This window comes from Zonotrichia albicollis, chromosome 6, assembly GCF_047830755.1.
Source record: "Zonotrichia albicollis isolate bZonAlb1 chromosome 6, bZonAlb1.hap1, whole genome shotgun sequence".
NCBI classification, from domain to species: domain Eukaryota; kingdom Metazoa; phylum Chordata; class Aves; order Passeriformes; family Passerellidae; genus Zonotrichia; species Zonotrichia albicollis.
This window is the reverse complement of record NC_133824.1, coordinates 49,823,480-49,848,925: the sequence shown is the minus strand read 5'-3', so window position 1 is coordinate 49,848,925 and position 25,446 is coordinate 49,823,480. Positions and strand designations below refer to the sequence as shown.

Here is a 25,446-nt window from a genome sequence, read left to right as displayed (position 1 = left end):
AGTCCAAGACTTAACACACTTTTGAATATGTGAAGGGCCTGCATATGTTGGCAATTGGCCAAAGTTTGGAGGTTGTGTAGAATTTTTATACTGTTGTACATGTGACCTTGAACAGCAAAACCAAATGAGAAATACTTTTAATGTTGGATATTTTGCCATAAGGTGTTCTGAAGGCATTGAATATCACAAAATGCTTGTGCAACTGCTAACATTTTTTAAAAAGTTTTAAGAGCTGTGGAGCAAAGGGAGAAATACTTATTAGTCTTGGCTGCTCCTTAGCAATAGCAGCTTATATTCTGCTTGGCCTGGAAATGACAAGTCCCTCATTACAGATGTTCACTATCAGCCCCTTTTTATTTTATTTAGACTTTTGTTGTTTTCACATTCATGTATTTCTCTGCTGTTAAATTCAGAGTTTCTAGAGCATGTAAAAATGTCCAAGTTAAAAGTGAATGCTTTAAGATGCTTCTGTGCAGAAAGCTTGAACAAGTCTTCTTCTTTCTCATCATCACTTATTATAATAAACTTAGTAGCATCTGAACTAATAGCTGTTTTTAAAATACATATTGTCATTACCAGAGTCAGGGTAGAGAGGCAGCAGAATTATTCTGGGATGCCCTTTTGTGGCAATGCTGTATTGTGTGTAGCAAAAACAATGTTTAAATAGGTAAAGCCTGTATCTTAAAATCTGTTATTTCCGACTTTCAGAGAAATTAGATAAAAAACCTAGATGTGAGTTTACAAATTTGTATTTGACACTAATTTTTTTTTTTTTTTTAAAGCATATGATATGTTTTTTCTATTTATTTTTCCAGGATCAACTTGTATTAAATGTTGATGCATTGAGGGCTGAAAACGACCAAGTGAGGCTCAGAGCCACATCACTTCATCATAGGTACCAGCAGAAGTTTGTTTTTTTCCTATTTTCTTAAGGTCACTGTGCTAAATACTGTTTTGTAGATTGTAAATGAAAATATTTCAGTCATAGCTATAAATTCAGTTTTATAGAGCATGTAAAACAATTTTTATACTCTTATATAAACAATTTTTATATAAAAACAACTGGCAGTGGTGGGACAAGAGAAATCCTTTTGGGTGATTTTTTTTTTTGCTTCTTTCTCCCTTGGTAAAGATGAAGTGTTTGTTTTGTGTTGCAGCAGAGCGGATTTCAGATTCCCTGTGCCATCCTCCTCTGTGGGGGACAGTCACACAGACTCCTACAGCTCCTCCTCCGTGCTGAGGCGGCCCCAGAAGGGGCGGCTGGCTGCTCTCAGGGACGAGCCTTCCAAGGTGAGGAGGGAAAATACAGATAACAACACAGATTTGTTCAGTGCATGAGGCTAATCAGGTGCAAGGAGGTTTTGGAATTGGGAGGACCTGGCAAAAAACTCCTGAGTTTTATAGATCCAGTTTTACCAACTCATGAACAGATGCTGGTCCTTTTAATTGTTAGCAAATAGTTGCAAGATTATGGTTTGGAGCTCCTATTTTTTTTAAAATTTTGTTTTTGATTTTTAATTTTGACAAGCCTGTAAAGCACAATTTGAAGCAGTCCTACTTTTGTGTCTGTACACTCTAATCTAACACATTACTGTTCTGCAAACAGTTTCCATTTCCTTTCAGGATGCTTGAGTGCCCATTATATAAAACTGATTCCATAGTTCCCATGGAATTGATAGCAAAATTCTACTGTAATTAAATGTGTATTCTGCATCTTGCAGTTAAATGAAGTTTAAAGCTTCCTACATTATAGCTTTTTTTTTTACATTTCTCTAAACATTGCTGTCTTGATGGATGCATTCAGCATGTAAGTGGACTTACATAAATTATTTTAAACATCTTGATAAGTAGTAGAGATGTCACGTTTTTTCCATTAGAGCTTGGATTTATTTCTTTAATGGATTCTTGTAGGTTCAGACCCTGAATGAGCAGGATTGGGAGCGGGCCCAGCAAGCCAGTGTGTTGGCAAACGTGGCACAAGCATTTGAGAGTGATGTGGATGTGTCTGACATGGAGGACGACAGGGAGACCATTTTCAGCTCAGTCGATCTGCTGTCACCAAGCGGTCAGGCTGATGCTCAGACTTTGGCCATAATGCTGCAGGAACAGTTGGATGCAATCAACAAAGAGATCAGGTATGGCCTGTCTGCTGTGGAACTTTTGATAAAAATATGCTGAAAAATGGTAATTTCCCCACATATTTCTGCTAAGTGCCACTTCTGTTTGCAAAATACGCTTTGTGGTATTTTCTGGGGTCCCCTGATGAGGGGGGGAATGATGAATTTGACTCCATGTTCTTAGAAGACTAATTATTTTATGATAGGGGCACTATATGAAATTATACAATATGAATAGAGAAAGGGTGCAGACAGAAGGCTACAAAGAATGATGATGAAAACCCATGACTCCTGACAGAGTCCTGACACAGCCTTTACCCCATGATTGGTGATTTAAGTTAAAACAATCACACGAAACCAATCAAACAACCACCTGTTGGATAAACAGTCTCCAAACCACATTCCAAAGCAGCAAAACACAGGAGAAGCAAATGAGATAATGTTGTTACCATTTTTCTCTGAGACTTCTCAGCTTCCCAGGAGAAGAACTCCTGGCAAAGGGATTTGTAAGAAAATGTGCCGATGACAGTCCCTGTTGGAATATCACATCCCTGTGAGGCTCTCTTTCCCTCAGGCTGATCCAGGAGGAGAAGGAGAACACGGAGCAGCGCGCGGAGGAGATCGAGAGCCGCGTGGGCAGCGGCAGCCTGGAGGCGCACGGCCGGTTCCGCCCGCTGGGCTCGGTGGCGCTCGGCGGGGCCCTGGCCGGCTCCTCCCCGCCCGGCAGCGGCCGCTCCACGCCGCGCCGCGTCCCGCACAGCCCCGCCCGGGAGGTGGACAGGCTGGGCATCATGACTCTGGTGGGTACCCGCACAGGCTCCTCCTCGGAGCGCTCCTGTTCGCTAGGAGATGCGCTGTTCTTTCCTCTCCTGCTTACTCAGCTGTATTTTTCCTTTCTCTAGGTTTTTCTACTGCTTCCTTTCAACTTCTATAAAAAGTGTAAGATACATAATGATTAGGAAAAACGTTCAGAGCTCGAGTCTATTATTTGGTCAACATCTCGTGCCTAAGTATTTATTCCTTCTGTTGTTATGGTCTTTCTTCAGACTCCTCTTTCTAGAAGAAATAATGTTTTCTTTTCAACTGCTTTCTCCATCTGCTTTAAACTTTATTTTTAGCAGTCCAGTATTCCAGTAAACACTCAGCTAAAAAGTGATTTGCATATTAATCTTGAAGACTGGGATGGTATCACTGCTGTTTGAATATTAATGAGTGTAGTGTCCTGTTTTAAGCTATTAAAGCCCGATAGGTAAAGGAAATACCTGTTAGACCTTGTGGTTGATAAAGTAGTTTAGTCTTAGGAGTTGAGAGAGTAGAGAAGGAAAACATCTTTGTTTTGACATTCCTATGACTGCTGAGGAAGATTAATCCTTCTAGCAGCTGCTTTATGCATGTAAACACATCTGTAAAATTAAGATACAAATCTCCCCCCTTCTTGTTTTACATAAATGTTAAATATAACGAACAGTTAAAATGAAGTATTTCAGCTAAGTAGTTTTGCTGACTTCTTAAAATTAATGTGCACATACACCAAGAAGTATTTTTTCATAAAAGGGAATAATTTTGCCTTCTTTGCATTAAAATAAAAATAATTGTACTAGCTCTAGCCATATGTCTAGGGGCAAGCAGTCTTCTAAAACAAAAAACTATCAAAATTCAGATTGTGGAGTGTTTTATCTTCTAACATTTCACAATTATTAGTTAAGCTAAATACTTCTCACACAGAAAACCATATACAAATTTAAGTAGCTCTTTTCCCCAAAACTAGATCAAGAGAATTGTGTCTGGTCTGAAATCCAATGCAATTGAAGAAAGTGAACTGTAATAAAGTTCCCTTTAGGTCCTGATTGTGCATTGAAGTCACTTGAGAAGTGTTTGTGCTGTATTTGATGAGTTTTGTACCTGGCAATGATTTGTGGAAGCTTGAAATCAAGAATTAGGGAACAAGAGCTTTCTAGAAACTTTAGGAAGAGCTATCATGGATTATTAGACTGAGTTCTGCCATGTCTTCCAACGTTTTAATAGAGAGTTGCATTAGGTTTTGATCATGTAGGCAAATTAGTTTAATGCCAGTGGTTATGCAGCTCAGTCAGTTGAAAGCCCCTCATGATTAAAAAGCATCAACATGATAAACGGTGAAGCCTACAGCTCTCTTGAGCAGTCCTTGTGGGCAGTTCATTCCATGTGGTGAACACTTTCATTTTTATGCTCATCAGATTTAATGGATGAATGATCCAGTAATGGTAAAATGAGTCTGCAGTGCCTTGTCAAGAACTTGAGGAGGAACTAGATCATCCTTAAAGGTCCCTTCTGTGATTCAGTGAACTTATGATTTAGTAATGTAGTACTCTACAGTCAGATTGAACAAAACTTTCCATATTAATGCTGCAAAATTTACATGTATTCTAAATAAAAAACAATTAAAAGTTATCCTTTGTGGGAGGGGAAACAGCATCTCTCCTCCGTGTCCCACTTCAAAGGGGACCAACTTTATTTTTGGTTACAGGCTTTTTAAATAATGAGAGCTATTAAACAAATTATCTAAATTTAACTTTTGTCAGCATCAGTCTGAATAAGCTGTTTGTGTAACTCTTGCTCTGTGCATTGGCAGAGGTGAGCACTCCCTGGGGAGTGAGCTACAGTGGATGGAGGATAAAATAAGTGGTGGTGAATTCCTGCTCAAACATTCCAGAACTGAAAAGCTGGAAAAAGAACAGAATCCTGTTACTGTATAGAAATTGGCTATTGTTGGCACTCTTTGACATTATTAAAGTCTTGGCTGCTTTTTGTGCAGTGTAGGAAACAGCTGCAGGAATCCCAGGGTTGTGAGGAGGGATGAGTGCAGATGATTTGTTAAGGCTCCTATGGCTGACCTGGAGGTTCAAAGCAGGTTCTCACCTTTTCAAAGCAACACCTTGCAACCCCCACACTTTATTGGGGTTTTTTGCTGCACATATTGTGTGCTAACACACTCCAACATCTCTGGTACTTTGGTAGATAACCAACTAAGTGTTTATTTTTTGCTTCCTTTTCCTCACTTCAGGGATACATTTACTAATCTGTGATGTAAGGAGTACTTCATACCCAGTATCTCTCTGTGCCATTGTTGTAATTGTTGTTGATGTTCTCCCCAAGGTGTTTTGTCTGTACTAGTTGTCTTAGTCTGTGCTACAGTTTACAATAAATACAGCTTTTCCAAATTTCTTTTCTTTGCATGCATCTGTCAGCCTAGTGATTTAAGGAAACACCGTAGAAAGGTAAAAATCTTTAGTTTATTTCATGGTGTGCCCCTCCATCTCCCTCCCTGTCCCCAAACTCATTAGTGGATAACAGGAACATAAAGCATTTGCAGGGTAGCTCTGAAACCAAACAAGATTATGGTTTATCATTTTAGCCTAAGTGTGGATTTGTTTTGTGGGTTTTTGTGTTTGTTTGCCTGTTTTTGCTGGTGTGGAGGACTGCTGTGCTTTCTGTTTGCAACCACTGCTTTGTAGTCTTCATGCATCAGTGCTGAATTTTAAAAGCTGTCAGTAAGCTGTCAGTGCACACACAAATTAGTCTTTCTGTTACTCAAACTTTTGTAGCCACAGGTGTGTAGAAACTGACTTCACAGAGTCAATGATCTTGCTAATAATTCTTTCCACAGGTCTCTTAAGTTTTTCTGTCTTTGCACTTGCTTGAACTGGGGACAGGTATATCCATTTTATGGTGCTGAACTGGGGACAGGTATATTAATTTTATGGTGCTGAAGGCATTACTTTAGTTCTTAGCCCTATAAATGAATAAAAGATAAGTGCTACTTTCTCATTTCATGAATTTAGTCATTTGTCACTGAGGGTAACAAGAAATTCAGAAAGAAATCAAGCAAAAAATAGGCAACTGCAGAATGGTAAGGGCAAGAGTGATCCTTTAACACTAAAATAAGATTCTTCCTTTCACTGTTTTGTGTAGTGTTGGTATTGCCTTCATGTTCTGGCATTGCCCCTGAAATTTTCCTTCCTTTCCCATCAGTCTCCAGCTTCCAGAGAAGAGGTACGAGATGACAAAACCACCATAAAATGTGAGACATCGCCGCCTTCCTCACCCCGCTCCTTGCGCCTGGACAGAGTCCAGAAGGGAGCTCTGCACACTGTGAGCCATGAAGATATCAGGGACATCAGGAAGTAAGTGAGCTGGGAATCACTCACACCTACCAGCAATTCAGTGTTCCAGCATCAGAGTAAAACCCCAAAATGCAGAGCTGTTCAGCCTGTAGGATTTTAGTCTGAGTGTTCAATTGTTTCTCAAAGTCAGGGGTGTGAACACATGAATGGGTGACTGTTACATAAACATTAGGAATGTAGATTTTGCTAATGCTTGGAAGTGGCTTCATGGGAATACTTTTGGTACTCAAAGTCTGTATTAAGTTATCTTCATGCTTGGGATATGAAAAATGTAACTCTTAACTCCTGAAGTTTTTATTTAGCTATAAATTGAGAAATAACTTGCAAAATTGCCACTTTGATTGACAGATCTTTTCAAAGTACTCTTTCAAAGTACTCTTTTCAAAGTACCCAAGTATCTGAGATGGATTCCACTCAAGTATTTTGAACTTTGTCTGCCCCTTTCAGCCAAGAACTTGTGCCATCAACATTTCTTTTCATAATTCATAAAATTAAATGAAATTAAATGTCATTAGTGAGCTATTGAACTTGTATTAACTTGCACAGAACCCTGAACTTATCTCTGATGAATTTGCTGTACATGGGCTCCTTTATGACTTTTTTTTTGGGTACAGCTCAACAGGTTCACAAGATGGCCAAACCAGTAATCCCAGTAGCAGTAACAGCAGCCAAGATTCCCTTCACAAAGCCCCCAAAAAGAAGGGGATCAAATCCTCCATTGGCCGCCTGTTTGGCAAGAAGGAAAAGGGGCGACCTGGACAGGGAAGCAAGGAAGCTCTAGGACAAGGTTGGTTTGCTTTTTCTTACACAATGAGAGAGATGGCCCTGGGGCTTGGGTTTTACACATTCCTGATCAGTAATATTATGAAGCATTAAATTGAGAGTGACTTGAGTTTGGGGTTTTTTGTAGGTGGCCTGGGAGAAGCAGATGGTTCCTCTCAGGATGCATTAGGCCTCAGCAAACTTGGAGGTCAGGCAGAGAAAAACAGGAAAATGCAGAAAAAGTAAGTTATCAAATATTTTTAATGCTGTGTTATTCATGTGTTGCTTTGTTTAAAAATGTTGTGGTTTTATTTTTTAGTTTGGTTTTGGGGGATTTTTGCCTAATATGGTGCTATGGCTAATAAGCCTCTGTAGATCTCATCTTTTTTTTTACTGTTTTTCCAGAACATTAATATCAGCATAGGTCATGGTAAATTTGAAAGGAATTTAAGCTGAAAACTTAAAATTGGACTGCTGTAATAAAAAAATTTGGAGATAGAAGTGGACTCTTAACAAATTCCCCCTAAACTTATTATATTTCATACCTGCTTTGGGAGGTATCAAATGTAATAAATTAGATGTAATAAATTAAATAAATTTAATTCATATGGGAGATTTCCCAAAGTTGTCCTTGGCTGTTTTTTGCTCCAGATTGTGGAGGAATTGACAGAAGGGAAGCACGAGATGCTGTGGGCAGACATCCTTCCCTGTGTATGAATTTGCCAGCTCCTTTCTCTGTCCCTTTGTGTTGCAGCTGCTGGCAACTTCTCTCTTCATTAATTTTTTCACTTCTGTTTAAGATTGTCTGTTGAAATCTTTTTCTTTGCACCACATTGCCCTGGTTTCTTCAATTTTTTTTTAATCAGTTGTGAATATTTCTTTTTTTATGGCACCTTGTATGCAGTTGCCCTTTCCTAGTCAAGAGAATTTTTTCACTCTATCCCAGAAAGCCTTTAGTTAGCTGCTCACCTGTGGAGTTTCTGTTTGCATGCTTTGTTGTTTCCAGACTTGGAACAGATGAAGCAAAGACTAATCATAGGTGAAAAAGAGATATTGCTACGGATAGAAATTCTGACTTGATGCTTATATGGGAATACAGGAAACACTCAAATAAGTAGGATCAGGCATTCCTTGCATTTTTTCTTTCAATGCTGAGCCATATACCTTAAACTTCTGCTCCTTCTGTTGTGTTCAGCTGTCAAAAAACTGATGAAGGTCAGACTTTCCTTGCTTTCTGAAGACAGACAGTAAATGTTGAAAAGCAAGGGTGCTAATTTTCACTTTGAGAGGGATTTCTTGCAGTACCTAAGTTCTATTAACTAATAAGAATAATGCCTGGTGGCTGCTAATGAAAACCAGCAGTGTGTTGGTTTGAAAAGTCAGAATGGAATGTGGGTTTGTTTGGATAACAGAAAGCTCAGCTGTTTTTCTTCAGACTGCTGCTCTGAAGGCAATCATATATTATTATGATCTGGTATTTTCCCTTTTCTACAGTGCTTTAAAGTCATACCACATCTTGGTTGAATAAATAGTTTTAGTCTGGTCATATCTAAGGAGTGGTAAGGTCTGTTCTTTGAGCAATATAGGTATTTCTCAATACCAGCCACAAGTTTCATTCTCAAGGGAAATAATCCATACTGTCTGGCTTTAAGAAATGCAAGAAGTGCAGTTGCAGATAAATCATGGCTTTCCTTGTAAACATACTGCTTTTCAAAAATGTGCTGGTATTACTTAAAGTATAATTTATGGCTGCATGTTGCAGATTGCTTAAAAGACAGCTGTCTCTATGAAACAAATGAAAACTTTTAGTTTGGAATTGCCTTCTTAGCTCTTCCAAAGCCTCTCTCCATCTCTTCCACAGCCCAGTTAGGTACTGGAGGGGGCTTTAAGGTCTCCCTGGAACCTTCTGTTTTCTACCACTCAATGAAATTAAAACAATCTAGATCTATCATTTGAACAATCCCAAGTAAGATGCTGTCATGCCATTGTTCAGAATCCTGAGGGGTGTTCTGAACATGGGAAGCAATATTATCACAAGGGGTCAAAGATCCCTTGCTGCCTCCTTGAGATGCTCCTTATCAAAAAGAAAAAGTGGCAGAGCTGCTCTGAATTGCTTTTCACTCTGATATTGGAGGAGGGTGGGTTAAAACACATTCTGCCTGTCTGTTTGCTTACAAAACCTTGTATTCAGCAAAAAGAATTCCAGCTACCTGAATGCTTGGAACAACAAGAGCTCATTCTATTTATAGCTGTCTCTAATCCCTATTTGCTCATTTATCTTTCTGATTTCTGCTTGCATGTGCACAAACAGGCTGAGGGCAGTGTTCAGTGTCTGCTAACAAAAATGTATTTATAGTTACAAAATTAAATTACAGTACACATTATTTGTCTGGTTTTGTATGCCTTTGAGTTCAGTTTAATCCTAGTTTTATATTTGTCTTTCATTATTTTATTTTCCTTTTGTTTACCATTTGATGTGGTAGTGCAAAATCAGGGTAAGTTTGTATTTGTTTTTATTAGGATTGTTGTGCAAGTATGATAAAACTAGTTTGGATTTTTTAGCAATATATTAAAACCTTTATCCTTTCTTCAAAAAAGTCTCATAATGAGAGGAAATACTAGATTCAAAAGAATATATTATGAAAATGTGTTGCTGAAATAAATCCAGTGTCACCTAGTTCAGTGTGAAAGCTAGTTTGTGTCTTGTCTAAATTTGCATGGTGTGAGCTTTTATAGTGGAAATATTAAACCCTCTTTGATTAGTTTTGTAATCTGGGATTTGGAAGTTGTTTAGCAATAGTAGGTATTTGTGTTTCCAAGGTAGATGTATTTCTGTAAAAGTGTTGTTTGGTGTTTACTAAACCCAAGTGGTTGATAGTGCTGTGTTCATCTCCTGTGTGAGCTGCAGTAGTGACAGTGTTTGCCACAACTGTGTTTGTGCTTTTCTGGCTACAGCACCACCAGCTTACTACTGTATTCACCAAAAAGGAAGGCAACCCTAAATTTGAGAACTCTCACACACAAAGCACTTAGTGCATCCCTGAACTCAGTCTAGAATAAAGATATTAGCTTTCCCTTGATGCTCTGCCTGTTTCCATCTCATGTTTTACAACTGCTGCTTCTCAGTTTTTACACCCTGAAGCTCTGTCACTTCCATCACTATCACTCTCTTCCCCACACTGCAGTGTTTACTGTTTCTGAACTTCTTCCAAATCAGTCCTCTTCAGTTCTGTCCAAGAAATCTGGGATGCAGCATCCCCCTCTGGCTTTGAGCTCTGCATGTATCCATTTCCATGCTGTCCCAATCCAGTGGCCAGGTGATCCAGGCTGCTTTATTTTCCCTGTGTGGTGAGTGTGTGCTCCCCTGCCCCGAGCCCTTCTGAGCACAGCTACTTCACACAGTCTGTGCACTCTCTGCTGCACAGGCACCACCTGCAGCTTTGCCATCATTTCTCTCTCCCTGTGACCACAGCTTTTGTCCTCCCAGCTGCTGTGAGATGCCTCTGGAATGTCTTAACAGTGAGCCTTCCCCCCCTTGCAGCAGCATGTTTGGGCTCCTGTTCCAAGGGAAGCTCAGCCAGGTTTTTTATTAAGTCTCCAGACATCTCTCCCTTGGTTTTGTCACCCAGGAGTTATTCCAGTAGCCAGCTACTCTTTTGGCTCTCTTTTATCCCTCACAGGGCCAGGTTTGTACCAGCTGTTAACGCTGCTGACACCACTGCAATATTTTTTTCCTCACAAAGATTCTGGATTTGGCTCCTATTTCCTAACTGGTGTAAATAATGCTTGGGCTGTGAGACTCAGTTGTGATCTCTCAGTGATCTATCACATTTTACTGGAATGCAGTGAATGTCTTGGAGTTTGAAGGGAGTAGTGGGGAAAGAGAATGTCTCTGCTATAGGAAGAAAACATCAGTACATCATTTGTAGATGAAACAGCAGCTGGCTTCTGAATTCTTCCTATGAGATGTTTTGTGCCTGGGCTACATCTTGAGCTTTGGGGTTAAGGATTTCCTGTGCAAGCAAGTTTTTAATCTCTCACTGCATATGAACAAATTCTGCGATTAATTTTCCGCTTCATGGTTGCTTTCCTCTTTGGATCCATTGCATAATTTCTGCATAAACTCATCTCATAAACATTTTTCCTTTGTTTTTATTTTTGTGTTTTCTTCCATCACACAATTATTTTCTTCCTACATTACCACCATGAGTTTCAAGTTGGCATCATAACCTCTCCTTTCATTTTTGATGTATTCCTTGTATTCTGCTCCAAAGGATTCACTGTTTCATGGTTACCATGGAGTATACAATGAGACTTACAGAACTACCAGAAATGACACTGATATTCTCTGAACTCCACACAATACAACCACCAAAAAGGAAGGCCTAGACACCAATTTGGAAGCTAAAGTACTTGAAGAAACTTTGTGTTCCTTTCTGGCAAATACAGTATTAAGCACTTTATTCTGTTCTTACCAAACAGTGTTTCATATGATCTTATAAATTTATTTTTCTAATTTTTAAATCTTAAACAACAAAGAGAAGCAGAACAAAATGTGTTCAGGGCTAATTAATTGTAGAATGAATGTAATGTATTCCACAGTAGCGGGGAAATAGCTGATCCTTTATTCCACATTCAGAAATATGTGTCTTTTTGAAAAGTACAAATATGTCTAAGCTTTTATAGTCTTTTTTGGTAGGGAAATTCAGCTGCTGACTGCTGAACGCTGTTCCACCTTAATGGATGGATCCCAAAATGGTACCTGAATGATTATTTGTAACCAGTTGTCTGGCCATGTCTTCCTTCCTCCCCCTTTCCCATTCCTGGGAAGCACATTTAATTAGCACAAATTACTGGGAGGTTCTTCCAGAGCAATAGGAATTTATTGGTGTGCAGGTGATAAAGCAGTTGCTAGTATATTTTTTCCTTCATTATTTCTTTTTAATATTTAGTTACCTCCCAATATAACATGAGGATCCCAAATATGTCTAAAAGAGCTGAATGCTGCATTTCCATTTTGTAGGAGTAGCAAAACAGCTCCTTGTCTGTCAGTAATCACTCTTCAAGATGCCTTGTATATTTTAATACCTATAACTTCTAAAACTGTTATTACCTTAGATCTATCCAGTGAGACAGTTCAAAAGCAAGGAGATTTTAATTGATTGAAATAGTGAGAAAATGGTAAATACATAATGCAAGGTCTTGACTCAGTAATATTGCTGCATATCTTAATTCTACACTTGCAGGCATGAATAAAGAACAGTAAAATCAGTCTAATTAGGTGCAGTTGTTTTTTCAGATTTTCAAAGGAGAATGAGTGGAGATTTAACCATATATAACTGGCTTTCAAAGGCAGTGTAAAAATGCTTTTTTTTAGGCTTTCTCCATGTTTTTAGCCAGGCATATCCAAGCAGCATTGCATACTTACACCCACAGTGCTAGTTTTTGTCCTTTGGTTTATTAAACATTTTTGGCAGCTATTTATAGGGACCTTGTGAGCTTCCATTGTCTCTGGGAGCTGAATTGTCAATATGAAACTTCAGGCGCTTCTGTTTCAGCACAACAAAGGAAATGGTGTCATCAGGGGAGATGAAAGCTGAGTTTCAGTACACAGCCTGTCAGGATAGAATTGCCAAACACAACTCTGGTTGTGTGAAGCTGTGCCAGACGTTCTGACAGGCTGATGTTCACCAGTGGAATGGTCACTGTCCCAGTGTGCAGCCCTGACAGCTTGATGGACAGGCGTGTCTGATGTGCTCATGTGTGGCCACAGGTTTCAAATCTGCCCATGCTGAGGAGAAATGACTGCTTTGGTTCAGCTTTGCTGGGCAGAAAACTGAGCAGCTGAGAATCTGCTTGCCAAATAAGCCTGACATCTTCACTTTGGGCTGGAAGTGTCAGTAGTGACTTCAGAAACTGGGTTCTGAAAGACAAGATCTACATCTCTGCTGCTCTCAGATTTCCTGCCCAGCTCAGCTTTCATCCCTACATAGTCCCTGTACATGTGCTGTACCTGCCTGAGGAGGTGTGTTGTATAAGGCTGGCTGGGAAAGGAATGAGTTAATTATTGGAAAGAAGATAGTGAAGTGAATGCAGTGCTGGAATTGTAGCATCCATTATTATAACTAATGACTGTTTCTGTAATTGTAGGCACGAGTTGCTGGAGGAAGCCAGACGACAAGGTTTGCCTTTTGCACAGTGGGATGGGCCCACTGTGGTGGTGTGGCTGGAGGTGAGTGCTCCTCCCAAAATGAATAAAAAGCCCCCTCAATGTAAAGCCTGTGTGGGTTTGGAGGCAGGAATGTTTTCCACATCCTGTTTACTTCCCTCTGTGTGTTGCAGCTGTGGGTGGGGATGCCAGCCTGGTACGTGGCCGCCTGCCGAGCCAATGTGAAGAGCGGTGCTATCATGTCAGCGCTGTCTGACACGGAAATCCAGCGGGAAATCGGCATCAGCAATCCCCTGCACAGGCTCAAGCTCCGCCTGGCCATCCAGGAAATCATGTCCCTAACCAGCCCCTCTGCCCCTCCCACCTCAAGGACGGTAAGGAAACTTACTTGTGCGCAATAAACACCTAGAATTTCCCCATGTTTGACTGTAAACTTAGAACTGAACTTGTATTAAGAATTTCTGGAAAGGAACACTTTATTTAAATATAGGCTGTTCCTTCCTTTCATGGAAATTAACTAAAGGAATAATTGCAATTTTCTTTCTTGAGGAATAGAGAAGTTTATTTCAGTCTAAGTATGTAATGCAAAGTATTTATAGTATGTGTTATTTTGGCCTCCAGAGAACTTAAAATACAGATGAAGTCTACAAGTGTGTACAGAAATTTGTAGGATAATTGGAGGCTCTTTTAATGTAGCTGTAAAGCCATTAACTCCAAATAATGCAGATACATGATCTAGGAGGCACCTGTCTCTCTCCAGTAAGTTTAGGCACGTAGTGGGAATTTTCTCTCATGAGTCTGCCTGCTCTGCAGTCTAAAGTTATTCCTGGGGCTATGTGCTAGGCTACAAATGTATTTTTCAGATTAGAGCAGAGCTGAGTGTTTACCCATTAATGAAATCCTGTCAGCTGTTTCTGCTGCTCAGTTTTGTTAATATCTGTGAAGGAAGTTGATCCCTGTGAGTAGGCTTTTATTGCATGCCATGACTGTCAGTAGCTGTAGCTGACCCAGAGACCATTGCTTTGCCCATGCCTGCTCCTTACATGTACCGATTGCTTATCTGTTCTGCAACCTCTCCTCTTTGTTACTGCTTTCCTTTCACTGGATGGGATTGATTCCCTGTGGGCTCATGTTAGACCACGGGAAATGTCTGGGTAACACATGAAGAGATGGAAAATCTTACAGCCACACAACAAACGGTTAGTTTACAGTGTTGCCACTTCTCTTCCTTAGAGTGCTTTTTCCACTTCTTGAACATTTGAATCAAGTACCTTTTGGTCTTTTTTTTTTTTCTTTTTTTTTGTTTCCTTCAAATTAATGCACTAAAATTCTGGATCATTGCTTCTTCTAACTATTAACCTTGCAATCTGCATCTTGATAGCTTTTTTCCCAGAAGGGAGGAAGAAAAAAATCAGTGTTGATAAGATTGTAAACAAAACTTTAATCTGTAAAATGGAGCTCTGACTTGATTGACAAATAGACAAATTGAATTATTGGTGCAGAAATTTCTTCTCTCCAGAAAACTTAATCAGTAGATGGGGTTTGCAACTTCTCATACAAAAATAAGTGCCTTGTGTATAATTTTTTACATTGCATGATGCTTGGTTTATCTAGATTTTTTTGGTATGCAGTAGATTTAGAGTCTTGCAGTGCACCATTAACTTTGACCTCCTTACTAAACTTAACCACTAATATGTGTGTGTTCTTTTGCTTTCCTAACCACCTAACAGGAAGATGAGGAGGGAAGCTGGGCTCAGGTTGGAAACTTTATCTCATATTACAGACTGTATGTAAACTGTCACAATCATTAGAGCATGAAAGAATCTGTTTTTCCTTTAGGCCAGCATCTTTTAATGATTCTGGGTGCAACCTGGGGATTGGGAGAGGGGGAAACTGCAGCCTTATCTCTCTACAATGCACACTTGGGAAATACATGTGATTTAAATATTTTAATGTTTTGGTTGGGGGTGGCTCCCTGAGGAAGCCAGAATTCCAAGAGGAATATCTGCTCTGTGTAAAATGTCCCTGTCCAACCCAGCCACCATCCCAGGTGTGCCACAAGGTACCCTGGGCCTGGATGGTTAAGTAGATTTCTATGCACTAATTCTGTAATTCCCCTTGATTGATTGTTTTGCTTTAAAGTGGTGGCAAATCCTAATTGTATTCTCAGACATTGATGTAGCTGAGTATTTATACAGGGATAGAAAGGTAACTTGGGATTTACCCATGATCCATATCTTTGCACAGTGTGGGCTCTTCTTTCTTGGCTGCTCTCCAGCTTAAAGCTGGTTTAAGTCCCATTAACTACATCTCAGCTACTCATCTGTTGATTGTCAGTGATAACAAGTCCAGAGTAAGGAGCTCTTTCACTTGGCTTGGAGACGTGCATTTCCTTGTGGCCTTGCTCCTTTCTGGAAGGTGCTTCCTTTAGGGGAGAAATAAAGCTTTTACCTTTTAACAGAAAAATCCGAATTACTATGCTTTTGAAAAAAGGAGCTCCCTGGTTTTGTTGCCCAAGGAGTGATTAGATGTATGATTCCAAACTCTTATTTTTATAGATGTTTTCTCTAAAAAAATGCCTGGTGATTTGCAGATCAAAACTGTAACGAGAAAAATCTCTTTTAGGATAAAGACTAGCATTTAGAATGGCTTGTTCTTTGGTAACAGGGTTTTATCAGTTTCTGAAAACAGCTAACTGTATATAAAAAGACCTGCAGTTATTTTTCTGATATGTTTTCTTTATAAAGTCACCAGAAAAATAAGATTCCGGCCTAGTTTTCAAAGGGGAGAGTATTTACAACATCTCAACACAATGAAATTCTATGGCTTTTGCTGTCCAACCATGTAGATTAGTCTTTCTGTAAAATTTTTTTAGCTCTTGCATATTTTGCCATGCTATTTCTTGGTATAAATTGAGGCAGTTTTACTTGCTGATGTGAATATCTGCGCTTGCTTTTCTCCATGTGGATGACTTCTTTGGAAAACACACACGTAGTATTCAGTATTCTGATGTGCTTATCTTTACAGGCTAAGAATCAAATAAGCAATTTCTTTAAACTGTGCTGTTTAAAACAGCTTTTCTTTTCTCATGTCAATAAGCATGTCCCTTAATTTTTTTTCAAACCAGACACTAGCCTATGGTGACATGAACCACGAGTGGATTGGCAATGAGTGGCTGCCGAGCCTGGGGCTCCCTCAGTACCGCAGCTACTTCATGGAATGTCTGGTGGATGCTCGCATGCTGGACCACTTGACCAAGAAAGACCTGCGTGGGCAGCTGAAAATGGTGGACAGCTTTCACAGGTAACGAGGCTGAAGATGGAGACCTCGCCCACAGTTAAGTGATTCCATTATCTCTAAATATTTTTTTTCTGATTTTTTTTTTTTCTCTGCTCCAAACAGGAACAGTTTTCAGTGTGGAATTATGTGCCTCCGAAGACTGAACTATGATCGAAAAGAACTGGAAAGAAAAAGAGAAGAAAGCCAGAATGAAATTAAGGGTTAGTGCATTGTCCTCACCTCAGTCTGATTCTGCCATGTTTTCACTGATCAGCCTCAAAGATCCATAAACAAAGAAAAGACTTTAGAGGATGGAACCATTTATAAAATATCAAGTGTTAAATGCACAAGGCGTGTCTGGATGTAGGCCCTGAACCCTGAATGATAAACCACATCATTAAATCAGTTACTTATGCTACAAATGTGAACATTTTGGAAACTCATACTGCTCTGAAGTTTGAAATGAAATGTTTTAGGAGAATGAGAGTTAAGAACATGTTTGGGGAGGGATGTCCTTATTTTCTTCTTTTCCCCCTGTTTTGACATAACTTTACATCTGCATAATTTTATTGTTGCTTGTGGCTAGTAACTTTTATTGCCCAGCAGTTGATGAAAAAATATCCAAGTGACTTAGGTAATTATATCTTCCAGATTCATGATGATTCTTGTACAAGAGAGAAGGAGTAAGAGAAAGTAGGGTGGGAATTCATAATTTTCCAAGATTTGCTGTTGTAACTTTGTTCCCTGCTTAATATCAGAAGCATTTTTTGATATCTGAGTCTAAAAACTTGCTTAGAAGGTTCTGTCCCTGCTCTTTCCCTTTCCTTTCAAATCATGGATAACCTTTTGGTGGTTAACTTGTTAATTGTGCCTGAGATCATTCCCAGGAGTCACAACTAACTGGCAGCAAGCAAGCCAGGGTTGTGGCTGGTGGGTTGTTTTTCACCTCCCAAATGGAATGGGTGCATCTCTTGCATATAGAGAATTGCTCCTTGGAATATTTAAGTTATGGTGTGAAATGTCTTCCAGCAGACTTGTAATATGTTTACTTTCCACTTCAATCATCCAGTTCATGACTGTGGCTGATTTGGCTCAGAGAAGAGGTGTTGTAATGAGTCTGGCACTATGTTTTTCCTCCCCAGATGTCCTGGTGTGGAGCAATGAGAGGATGATCCAATGGGTGGTGTCAATCGGCCTTAAGGAATACGCCAATAACCTGCAGGAGAGCGGCGTTCATGGCGCGCTTGTGGCCTTAGATGAATCCTTTGATTACAATGCATTGGCTCTCCTGCTGCAAATCCCCACTCAAAACACACAGGTAACCAAGGATGAGGCACCTTAGGCCTCCTAGGAAGGTTAAAAATGGATGCAAAGTTGTCCATTGTTACATACGACAAAAACTTAAAATTGTGCTTTTCTGATGGTTTTCCAGTTGTTAATAACAATTCTTATTGGTAAATTTGCTTGGGAAAAAAATTGCTTGAATATTTTCTTCACAGCCCATCTTCACAACAATAGTTTGAAACTCATCATTTTTGTTTGCCGGTTTTTACTCTGAAATAATTAAGTTAGAGGCAGAGTCATGAACTTCCGTATCACAAATAGAGGAGAGCTGTTAAGTTTTCCTTAAATTTTTAATAAGTTACAAATTAAATTGTAACTTTTCAAGTACTGACTTTTCACTTATGAAGCATGTTTATTAATCTGATAAGAAGGCACTAAACAATTTGGGTCCTATTAAGTTTTTTAAATCATTATAAGTTACTAATTACTAATCTTTTGGAATTAACTTCCATTTCTTTTTTACCACAAACTTCAGGCTCGTGCTGTTCTGGAGAGGGAATTCAATAACCTCCTTGCTATGGGCACTGACAGAAGACTTGATGAAGTAAGTTACTTGAGTTGTTGACCCATTTTATGGTCCTGGAAACTTTATCAGAACTGCTCAGTGAAAGAATTTAGCCTGAAGTTCTTCAAGCTTTTGACAGAACAATGACAGAAACTTTAATTTGAAACTCCTTGTCTCTGAGGGTTTCTAAATATAGCAGGGTTTTGTGTATTTTGATAAGATGACTTTGAATATGAAAGTATTGGGAACATTTGCAAGTTTGGTTTTCTAGCCCGTCTAATAGCAGCACTTTGGGCTGAATCCTCTTGATCTAAAATATGTGAAAATTAGTGACCAGCATTGCAATGAACAAGCTGTGATAGAGAAAGACACTTTATCCTAAAGAGCAGTATTTCAAAGAGCTTTGAGTGGTTTTTAAGAAATCTTCTGTTAATTGTGATTCATACTGGTGCAGAAGACCACCAGGTGTGTTTAATTTTTGTTGGGCAGTCTGTGATTTTATTGTACAACTGCATTGAAATGAGTGTAAAACTCTCTAAGTGTGAAGCTATTCTGTGCACCAACATCATGGAGGGAGAGAGTGTTCCATCTTTAACCTTTTAGGTTGCTCAGTGGACAGGTTCAAGCTGATGTTGCTTCCCCAGGAGAGCATTAATTAACTCCATGCTGCTTCATCCTTGGTGCTGATGAGATTTGATGTGGTAGCACATGTAGGCAAAAGTGTTGCAGATTAAGGCTGAAGTGACAAAACCCTTCTGTGGTTAACCAGCTCAGGAAACCAGTCTCAGAAACATTGGTGCTGGCATGAGGAAGAGGACAGGGGAAGGGGAAGCTCCTGACAGCTCTGTTCCCTTGTGCATCTCTACCAAGGTTTAACAACCTATCAGAAAGCATTGATAGTTTTCTAAAGTATTTTCCTTGGAGATTTCAAACTGCAAAAGGAGCTTTAAGGCAACAGATGTTTGCTCTGTTTTAGTGGCACGGAGCAGTTTGATCATGATCTCTCCAAATAATAGAGACACTTATCTCCTAATTGCACAAGGGAATAAATCTGAGCATTGAAAGGATTTAACTGGTTCTAAATGGGAAGCTGGCAAATGGAGTTGCCCAGTGGGTACATTTGCATTGACACAATACATTCTCTACCAAAGATGTTTTTGGAAGTGTATTTAACTGTATTTACTAAGTGTAGCATTATGTTTCTTAGGTGGAAATATTGCTTGAAAGATGCAGATATATTAATGGGGGAAGGAAAATGCACTTGGGTAATTAAATTACATTTACCCAAGTGCTTAAGGAAAGCCCTGCTTAGCAATGCAGTATTTAATACACTTACTTTTTATTTCCTCCCAATTGCCTTCTTCAGTGGTGATACATTTACTTAAGTTTGTCAGTAATCCTTTTAATGTCAGTAACAATCCCCAATAACACTTTTTGCACTGCTAATGTTGTTTGTCAATATGACAGGATGATGATAAGAGCTTTAGGAGAGCACCTTCGTGGAGAAAGAAGTTTAGACCAAAGGACATAAGAGGTTTAGCTGCTGGATCAGCAGAGACTCTTCCTGCAAATTTCAGAGTTACAACCTCAATGTCTTCACCCTCTATGCAGCCAAAGAAGATGCAGATTGATGGTATTGATTTTGTATAATTTTAAGCATGATGTTCTTTATTTTTTGCCTGAGATTCCAGGGGAATTAAGTCCATATGACCTTTTTGCTGCATAAAAGCATCTGCCTTGTGCATGGTTGTTTTTATAACACTGTGTTTAACCATAGGGTGCTTTGTCATTTCAGGAAGCTGTACTAGAGGTGGAGTTTCTATTTTACATCACTGGAGTAACAAAATGAGAATCATAGCTAGAAATAAATGTAATTTAGGAAAGGAAAATGACAGCTTAGTAGGAGTCTTTTAATCACACAATGCAGAATTTTTGGTTAGCAGCAATTAGACCAATATGAACCCCACTTCTAAAATGCAATAAAATGCATTCAAAAATGATGTGAGTAAACCCCCTCAGATAATTTTGAGATGAGTAAAACTTCATTAGCAGGTGCATTACCCCCCCTGCAGTGATCACTTCAGTATTGACCAGACTTGAAATCACTGTTTTATTCATTGCTGTGTACTTAATGATCTTTGGGCATATGTGTTCACGCACAGATATGAGTTAAAAAAACCCAAACCAACAAAAGCAGACCCCAAAAATCCCACCTGGAAGTGGAGGTTGATCACCTGTCACATGAGGGATCTTGGCTGTTTAAAAACTGTACCTGTAGCAACATAAGAACAACATTTGGCTTGAATTTAGTTTACAAAAGAAGCAAATATGAAATTTTTTTTTTATTGGAACAGACAGAGTGAGAACACAATCTGTTGGAGTTGCCTCAGGTTCTGAAAACACTATTCACAAAGCTCAAACAACCAATTTTTGCATCTGATGCTACTCTCAGTAAGCTCTTCTAAATTTTAGGTACTGTCACTAGCACAAAATATTTACCAAAATTCATGTGGAAAATTCTGTAAATGAAAGTAGGTTAAGCCTTTACCATGTAAAACCACTTTCTTTTTGAACTATTAGATATTTACAAACTACATAAAGTAGTAAATAACTTAAAAAATCACCTTTGCCAATTTCTCTGTGCTAGTTGGCAAGCAGATTTTTTTAGAATACATTTTGTTAGCCTGTGGTACAAAAAGTGGTTAATATACAAACTGTGAAATAAATTCTGCTTTTCTAACTTGTAACCTTAGAGTTGGGTGAGTACCAAAGCTGTAATCACCATTGCTGTGGAGGGGTTTTTTTTGTTTTGAAAACTAACATGCATGCTGTGTTCTGCATGTCTTCCCATGCTTCTTGGAATAGGCAGTGTATCAGGAACACAAAGATTGGATTCTGCCACAGTAAGGACCTACTCCTGTTAAAGCCTTCTCCTGGTGAGTAAAGCTGATAGGAACAACACTGAAGCAGCTATTTGTGCAATAAAGCAGCAGGGATTTTCCTACAGTGGTTTTACACACTTAGAAAATAGTCCAGGTTTTCAGGGTAGGTCGTTCTATTGGAAATCCCAAGTTTATTTCCTACAGTAAGGCTGAGTGTTGAAATACTGGGTTTTGTCAGAAATGTGTTCCTGTGAGGTTTTTAAAACAGCTTCAAAAAGGACCTGTGCTAAACAGCTCTGTAAAAAGTGTTGAAATCAAGGCTGGATGAAGCACAGCTAGTGGAAATGGGAAGGGGGGAAGAGAATAAATTAGGGATGAAAAAATAATCCAGTGTGTGACACTGCAGCTCAGATTGCTGATCTCTCACAGTCTTTGCTTGGTCAGAGCTGTCCCACTAAAACATGTTTCAGTACTGAATTGTTACAGGGATAATTGCAGTTTCCCAGTTCCTGGGCACTCCATACCCCTGTGATTGCTTGGGCTGGCTGCTTGGATTTAGCTACCTGCAGCCTCAATCTGGGGAGCAGTGCTGTTGATGTGTGGTAACACAAAATCCGTGTATTCTGGCTTGTGAAAGGGCTGTAGTCCTGTCTTTCTCCAGGATCTGGAATGTTTCTGCAGCAGCCTCTGCTGTACTTTCTCGTGGCACAGTACTTCTCTCATTTTGCAAGCAAGCCCAAAAATGATTTTTTTTTAATTCCAATGAATTTTAAAAAATCAACTCAGTGGCTCTTTCCCCCTCACTGATATCTTTCATGGACTGTAAATTGCCTGTCTTCTCTGCTTGCAGTGTCTTTTTTCTTACTGGTAGCATCCCTTCCAACTCATGTATTTGCTTCCTCAAATTCAGAACCTTTTGCATGTATGAGTTGAGTTCTAAAGAGTTCTTACATGTGAACTGCTGACAGAGGAAACTCCTGCATGTAGCAGCTCAGACCACATGAGTGTCAGTTCATACATAATCTCAGGGGCTCTCTTTACAGTATTTTTAGTTGCAAGAAACTGAAGTTTTAAGTCTCTCCCCCAGATTCTCCTCCCTGGTTCAGGATTTTCTGTAGTCAGGTGATGTGGGATGGAAATCCTCGAGGCAGAAACATTTGCCCTCATTGCTTTATTTGCATTTCAGCTGGAGATTGCAGGAGGCAATAAAATGATATCCAGCATGGCATGGCAGTAATTGAGTGCATCACTGCTGAGCTGTTTGTGACAATCTTGGAATGCAATGGTGGTTAAAACCTGCTAATGGAATCTTCTGTGTTTTTTTCTTTTTGTGTGTTGTTTTTGTTTGTTGTTTTTGCAGTTTACCCACACTATTTCTACCGGTGATATGCAGCATTTTGAACATTTGGAACCCTTAACCTGTTAATACTTGTTAAATGGACACTTTGAGATATTTTATTACAGAGTTTTTAATTAGCAAATAAATTCATGAGTACTATAGAGAAAATATTTTAGAATCTAAATGTTTCTTATATTTATGTGACTTGTCATTTATATAGTTACTTACTTTTTCTGTTTCTATTCAGTCTACAAATCAAATCATTGCTGATTTTTTATTCTAATTTTAGTCTTTCCAGCTGAATGTACTGTAATGCTTGTATGTATATGTCCCTATGAGCAATATAGGGTTTTTGTAAATTATGCAGTAACTGTAATTATCATTGTTTTTTAATAATGAAACTGAAGGTGAAAAGGATTTTAATACCTTTGTAAAAGTATCATGACACCGAGCAGTATATATTTTGTCTTTTGGAGCGCTTAGCTTAGATCTGAAAAGAAGTCCAGCTTTTTTTCAGGTGAGCCTTTGTTGACGTAGGAGGGACGGTACACGAGTGTTGTTCTCCTCAGAGCTGTACCTTTCCACACAGAGGATGGGTCAAGTAGTGGCAATTTGTCCTTATTTAAAGTGGAAGCTGTTGGAAAAGCTGGGAGGAACTGCCCAGCCTGCAGGACCCGTTGCAGGAGCGATTGCCGCAGTTCTCACGCCCTGTGCTGTGTTTGTGCAGTGCCTCTGCGCAGTGACTCAAAACAAGCCATAAACCGAGGACTCTTTTTGTTTTTGCTTTTCCTTTCCTGAGGAAGACAGACTTCATAATGATTCCTGGTTGTGAGCCACAGGCCACAGAGAGGTTTTTTTTTTGTCCTAGACCTTTTTGCTTGAAAACACTTGGTGGAAAGATGCTGGTGGAACCAGTTTTAATGGACCAATCCTAAAGCACTGCAGCCTCCTGTCAAATGAGTAGTGAAAGATGAAGGTACAATGGGCTGAAAACTAAAGCAGTGCATCTTCTAATAAAGGCCTTACTTTTCTTATGTAAGTCATCCGATGTGTTTTGTAAACTTGTTCTAAAGACTTGTCTGGACTTTACTTTGGATGGTTGTAGCCATTTTGGACTGTATGAGTAGAAAATGTATCTGACACTTGTAAATGGCATATTAAAAAGCCAGCAAGAATCTGGTCAGATGGTGCATTATTTATTATGCAACAATATATATAGCATGTCTTTTTTCTTATTGTTTTCCACTTTTAACTTGCTTGTAAAACTGAAATTCATTGTTACTGTTCTGTTTTTCTATTAATCTTTTGTGTATTTTCAGATTATGTAACAATATGTACAGTCTACTTTTGAACTATTTTTATCACAGTATTATTTATTGCTTTCAATAAAGTACTGATGCATTTCCACTGCCAATAAAACACTATGGAAAAGCTAAGATCTAATTGTATGCAGGCAGAAACTTTGCAGTGAGTGGATATTGTCAATAAAGCATCTTAATGATTGTTTGCTGCCCTGTAGATCTGGTTTCAAATGATGACCTTTTTCCAGGAGCAAAAATATTCAGTTAGGTGATGTGACATTTTCTTTGGAATTGTTCAAGTTCACATGCATTAATATCAGTTTTCTGGAAAAAAAACTGCTTTATTGCCTACTTCTACTCATCTTTAGAGCTATGATTTGCTTTTTAAAATAATAAACCAGACCTGACACAACTTCAGTGTATTCTGGTCCACATGGTGGAAATGGAAATGCTGTCCTAGACAGCAGCAATGGTTGCTTTGGTAATAAAATGAAATCTTGGCCATTGTGATATTTGGGGAGAAACATAGGAGCTGAGGGAACCAGTGCAAAATGGGGTCACAATAGGGCTGTTCATGTCAATGTTTATATATTTGTAAACCATTACATTGAGTAGAAGACAGAGGGATAAAGTTGCAGAATGATGAAAGGAGTAGTAAAGCATATTTCATCATGTCCTCCAGATCAACAGCAGGATGTGGAAGGCCTGGAGAAACACTGCCATGGATGCTCTAAACCTTGTTCAGTGGTGCATCTCTGTTTGTCTGGCTTGTCTGTACGAGTTGCTGTCTGTCCATTTGCAGTCTCTTTTATATTCTCAGAGAATCTATCTTTCTAGAAAAAAACCCCTAAAATGGAACTGCAGAAGGAAATCCTGGCTCACTGCTCAGCTAAACTTTGCTGTTTAGAGAAACCTTGCCTAGGCATTGCTGGTCACTGATGTGAGTGATAGTAGGTGTTCAAAGTCATGTATTGTTGCTTCTCAAAAGTGAAACCAATGCGGGATAGACTTGTAAAATGTGAACAGAAAATGCGTTTATATTATTATATAAGGCTGTAAAACCTTAACTGTTATGGAACAATGGAACTGACATGAGAGGTAGAATAAATGAGTGAAATGGCGAAAGCTTTCACAAACTGGCAAAAAAATGTGTGTGGTGACTTCCTTCTGAGTTACACAGCAGAGCTGTGCTGGAGAGATCAGAAAAATGTGTCTTGCTCAATTTTAATAACTCCCACACACCCTGCTGAAAGAAAACTGCACATGGAAAAGGCACCTGGGTCTCTTACAGTAAGCTTTAGGTAATGCCTGATTAGATACAACATTTTGTAAATTGCCAAACGTCTTTAAAGGCTTCAGTTGGAAAGAGGGCTGTAAAAATTAAACTATGCATCCTGTCTGCATGCTTCAGAATTATCTGAGTGAACTTTAAACTTGCAATTTTTGCATGTCTAAAGAACAGAGACTCTCAAAACAGATGTTTTAACTCTGTCTTTTAAACTGCTGTAGCAATGTCTTGTCTTGTGGACAGTAGTGATTTATCATGCCAAGATTTGGAGAACAGGTGAATTAGTTCAAAGCAGAA

General features: G+C 39.1%; 1 protein-coding gene across 11 annotated transcripts in view; it reads left to right on the top strand.

Moving 5' to 3' along the window:
- Positions 1–24,258, top strand: part of PPFIA1 (PTPRF interacting protein alpha 1) — a 52,681-nt gene extending 28,423 nt beyond the window's left edge. For 3 of the 11 annotated variants that reach the window (XM_014270323.3, XM_014270320.3, XM_074543735.1), the window contains 19 exons: positions 816–895; positions 1,158–1,290; positions 1,912–2,135; positions 2,692–2,917; positions 5,345–5,374; positions 6,129–6,280; positions 6,895–7,067; positions 7,191–7,284; positions 13,193–13,274; positions 13,385–13,585; positions 14,348–14,410; positions 14,942–14,968; positions 16,339–16,514; positions 16,614–16,711; positions 17,633–17,808; positions 18,310–18,378; positions 19,807–19,972; positions 21,205–21,275; positions 22,582–24,258. In XM_014270323.3, coding sequence (XP_014125798.2) covers positions 816–895; positions 1,158–1,290; positions 1,912–2,135; positions 2,692–2,917; positions 5,345–5,374; positions 6,129–6,280; positions 6,895–7,067; positions 7,191–7,284; positions 13,193–13,274; positions 13,385–13,585; positions 14,348–14,410; positions 14,942–14,968; positions 16,339–16,514; positions 16,614–16,711; positions 17,633–17,808; positions 18,310–18,378; positions 19,807–19,972; positions 21,205–21,263 — 2,229 coding nt within the window. In that variant the 3' untranslated portion in view covers positions 21,264–21,275; positions 22,582–24,258. The remainder of the gene's footprint in view (positions 1–815; positions 896–1,157; positions 1,291–1,911; positions 2,136–2,691; positions 2,918–5,344; positions 5,375–6,128; positions 6,281–6,894; positions 7,068–7,190; positions 7,285–13,192; positions 13,275–13,384; positions 13,586–14,347; positions 14,411–14,941; positions 14,969–16,338; positions 16,515–16,613; positions 16,712–17,632; positions 17,809–18,309; positions 18,379–19,806; positions 19,973–21,204; positions 21,276–22,581) is intronic. The other 8 variants (XM_074543742.1, XM_074543737.1, XM_074543736.1 and 5 more) reach the window with 7 other exon arrangements.
- Positions 24,259–25,446: the final 1,188 nt, after the last annotated feature.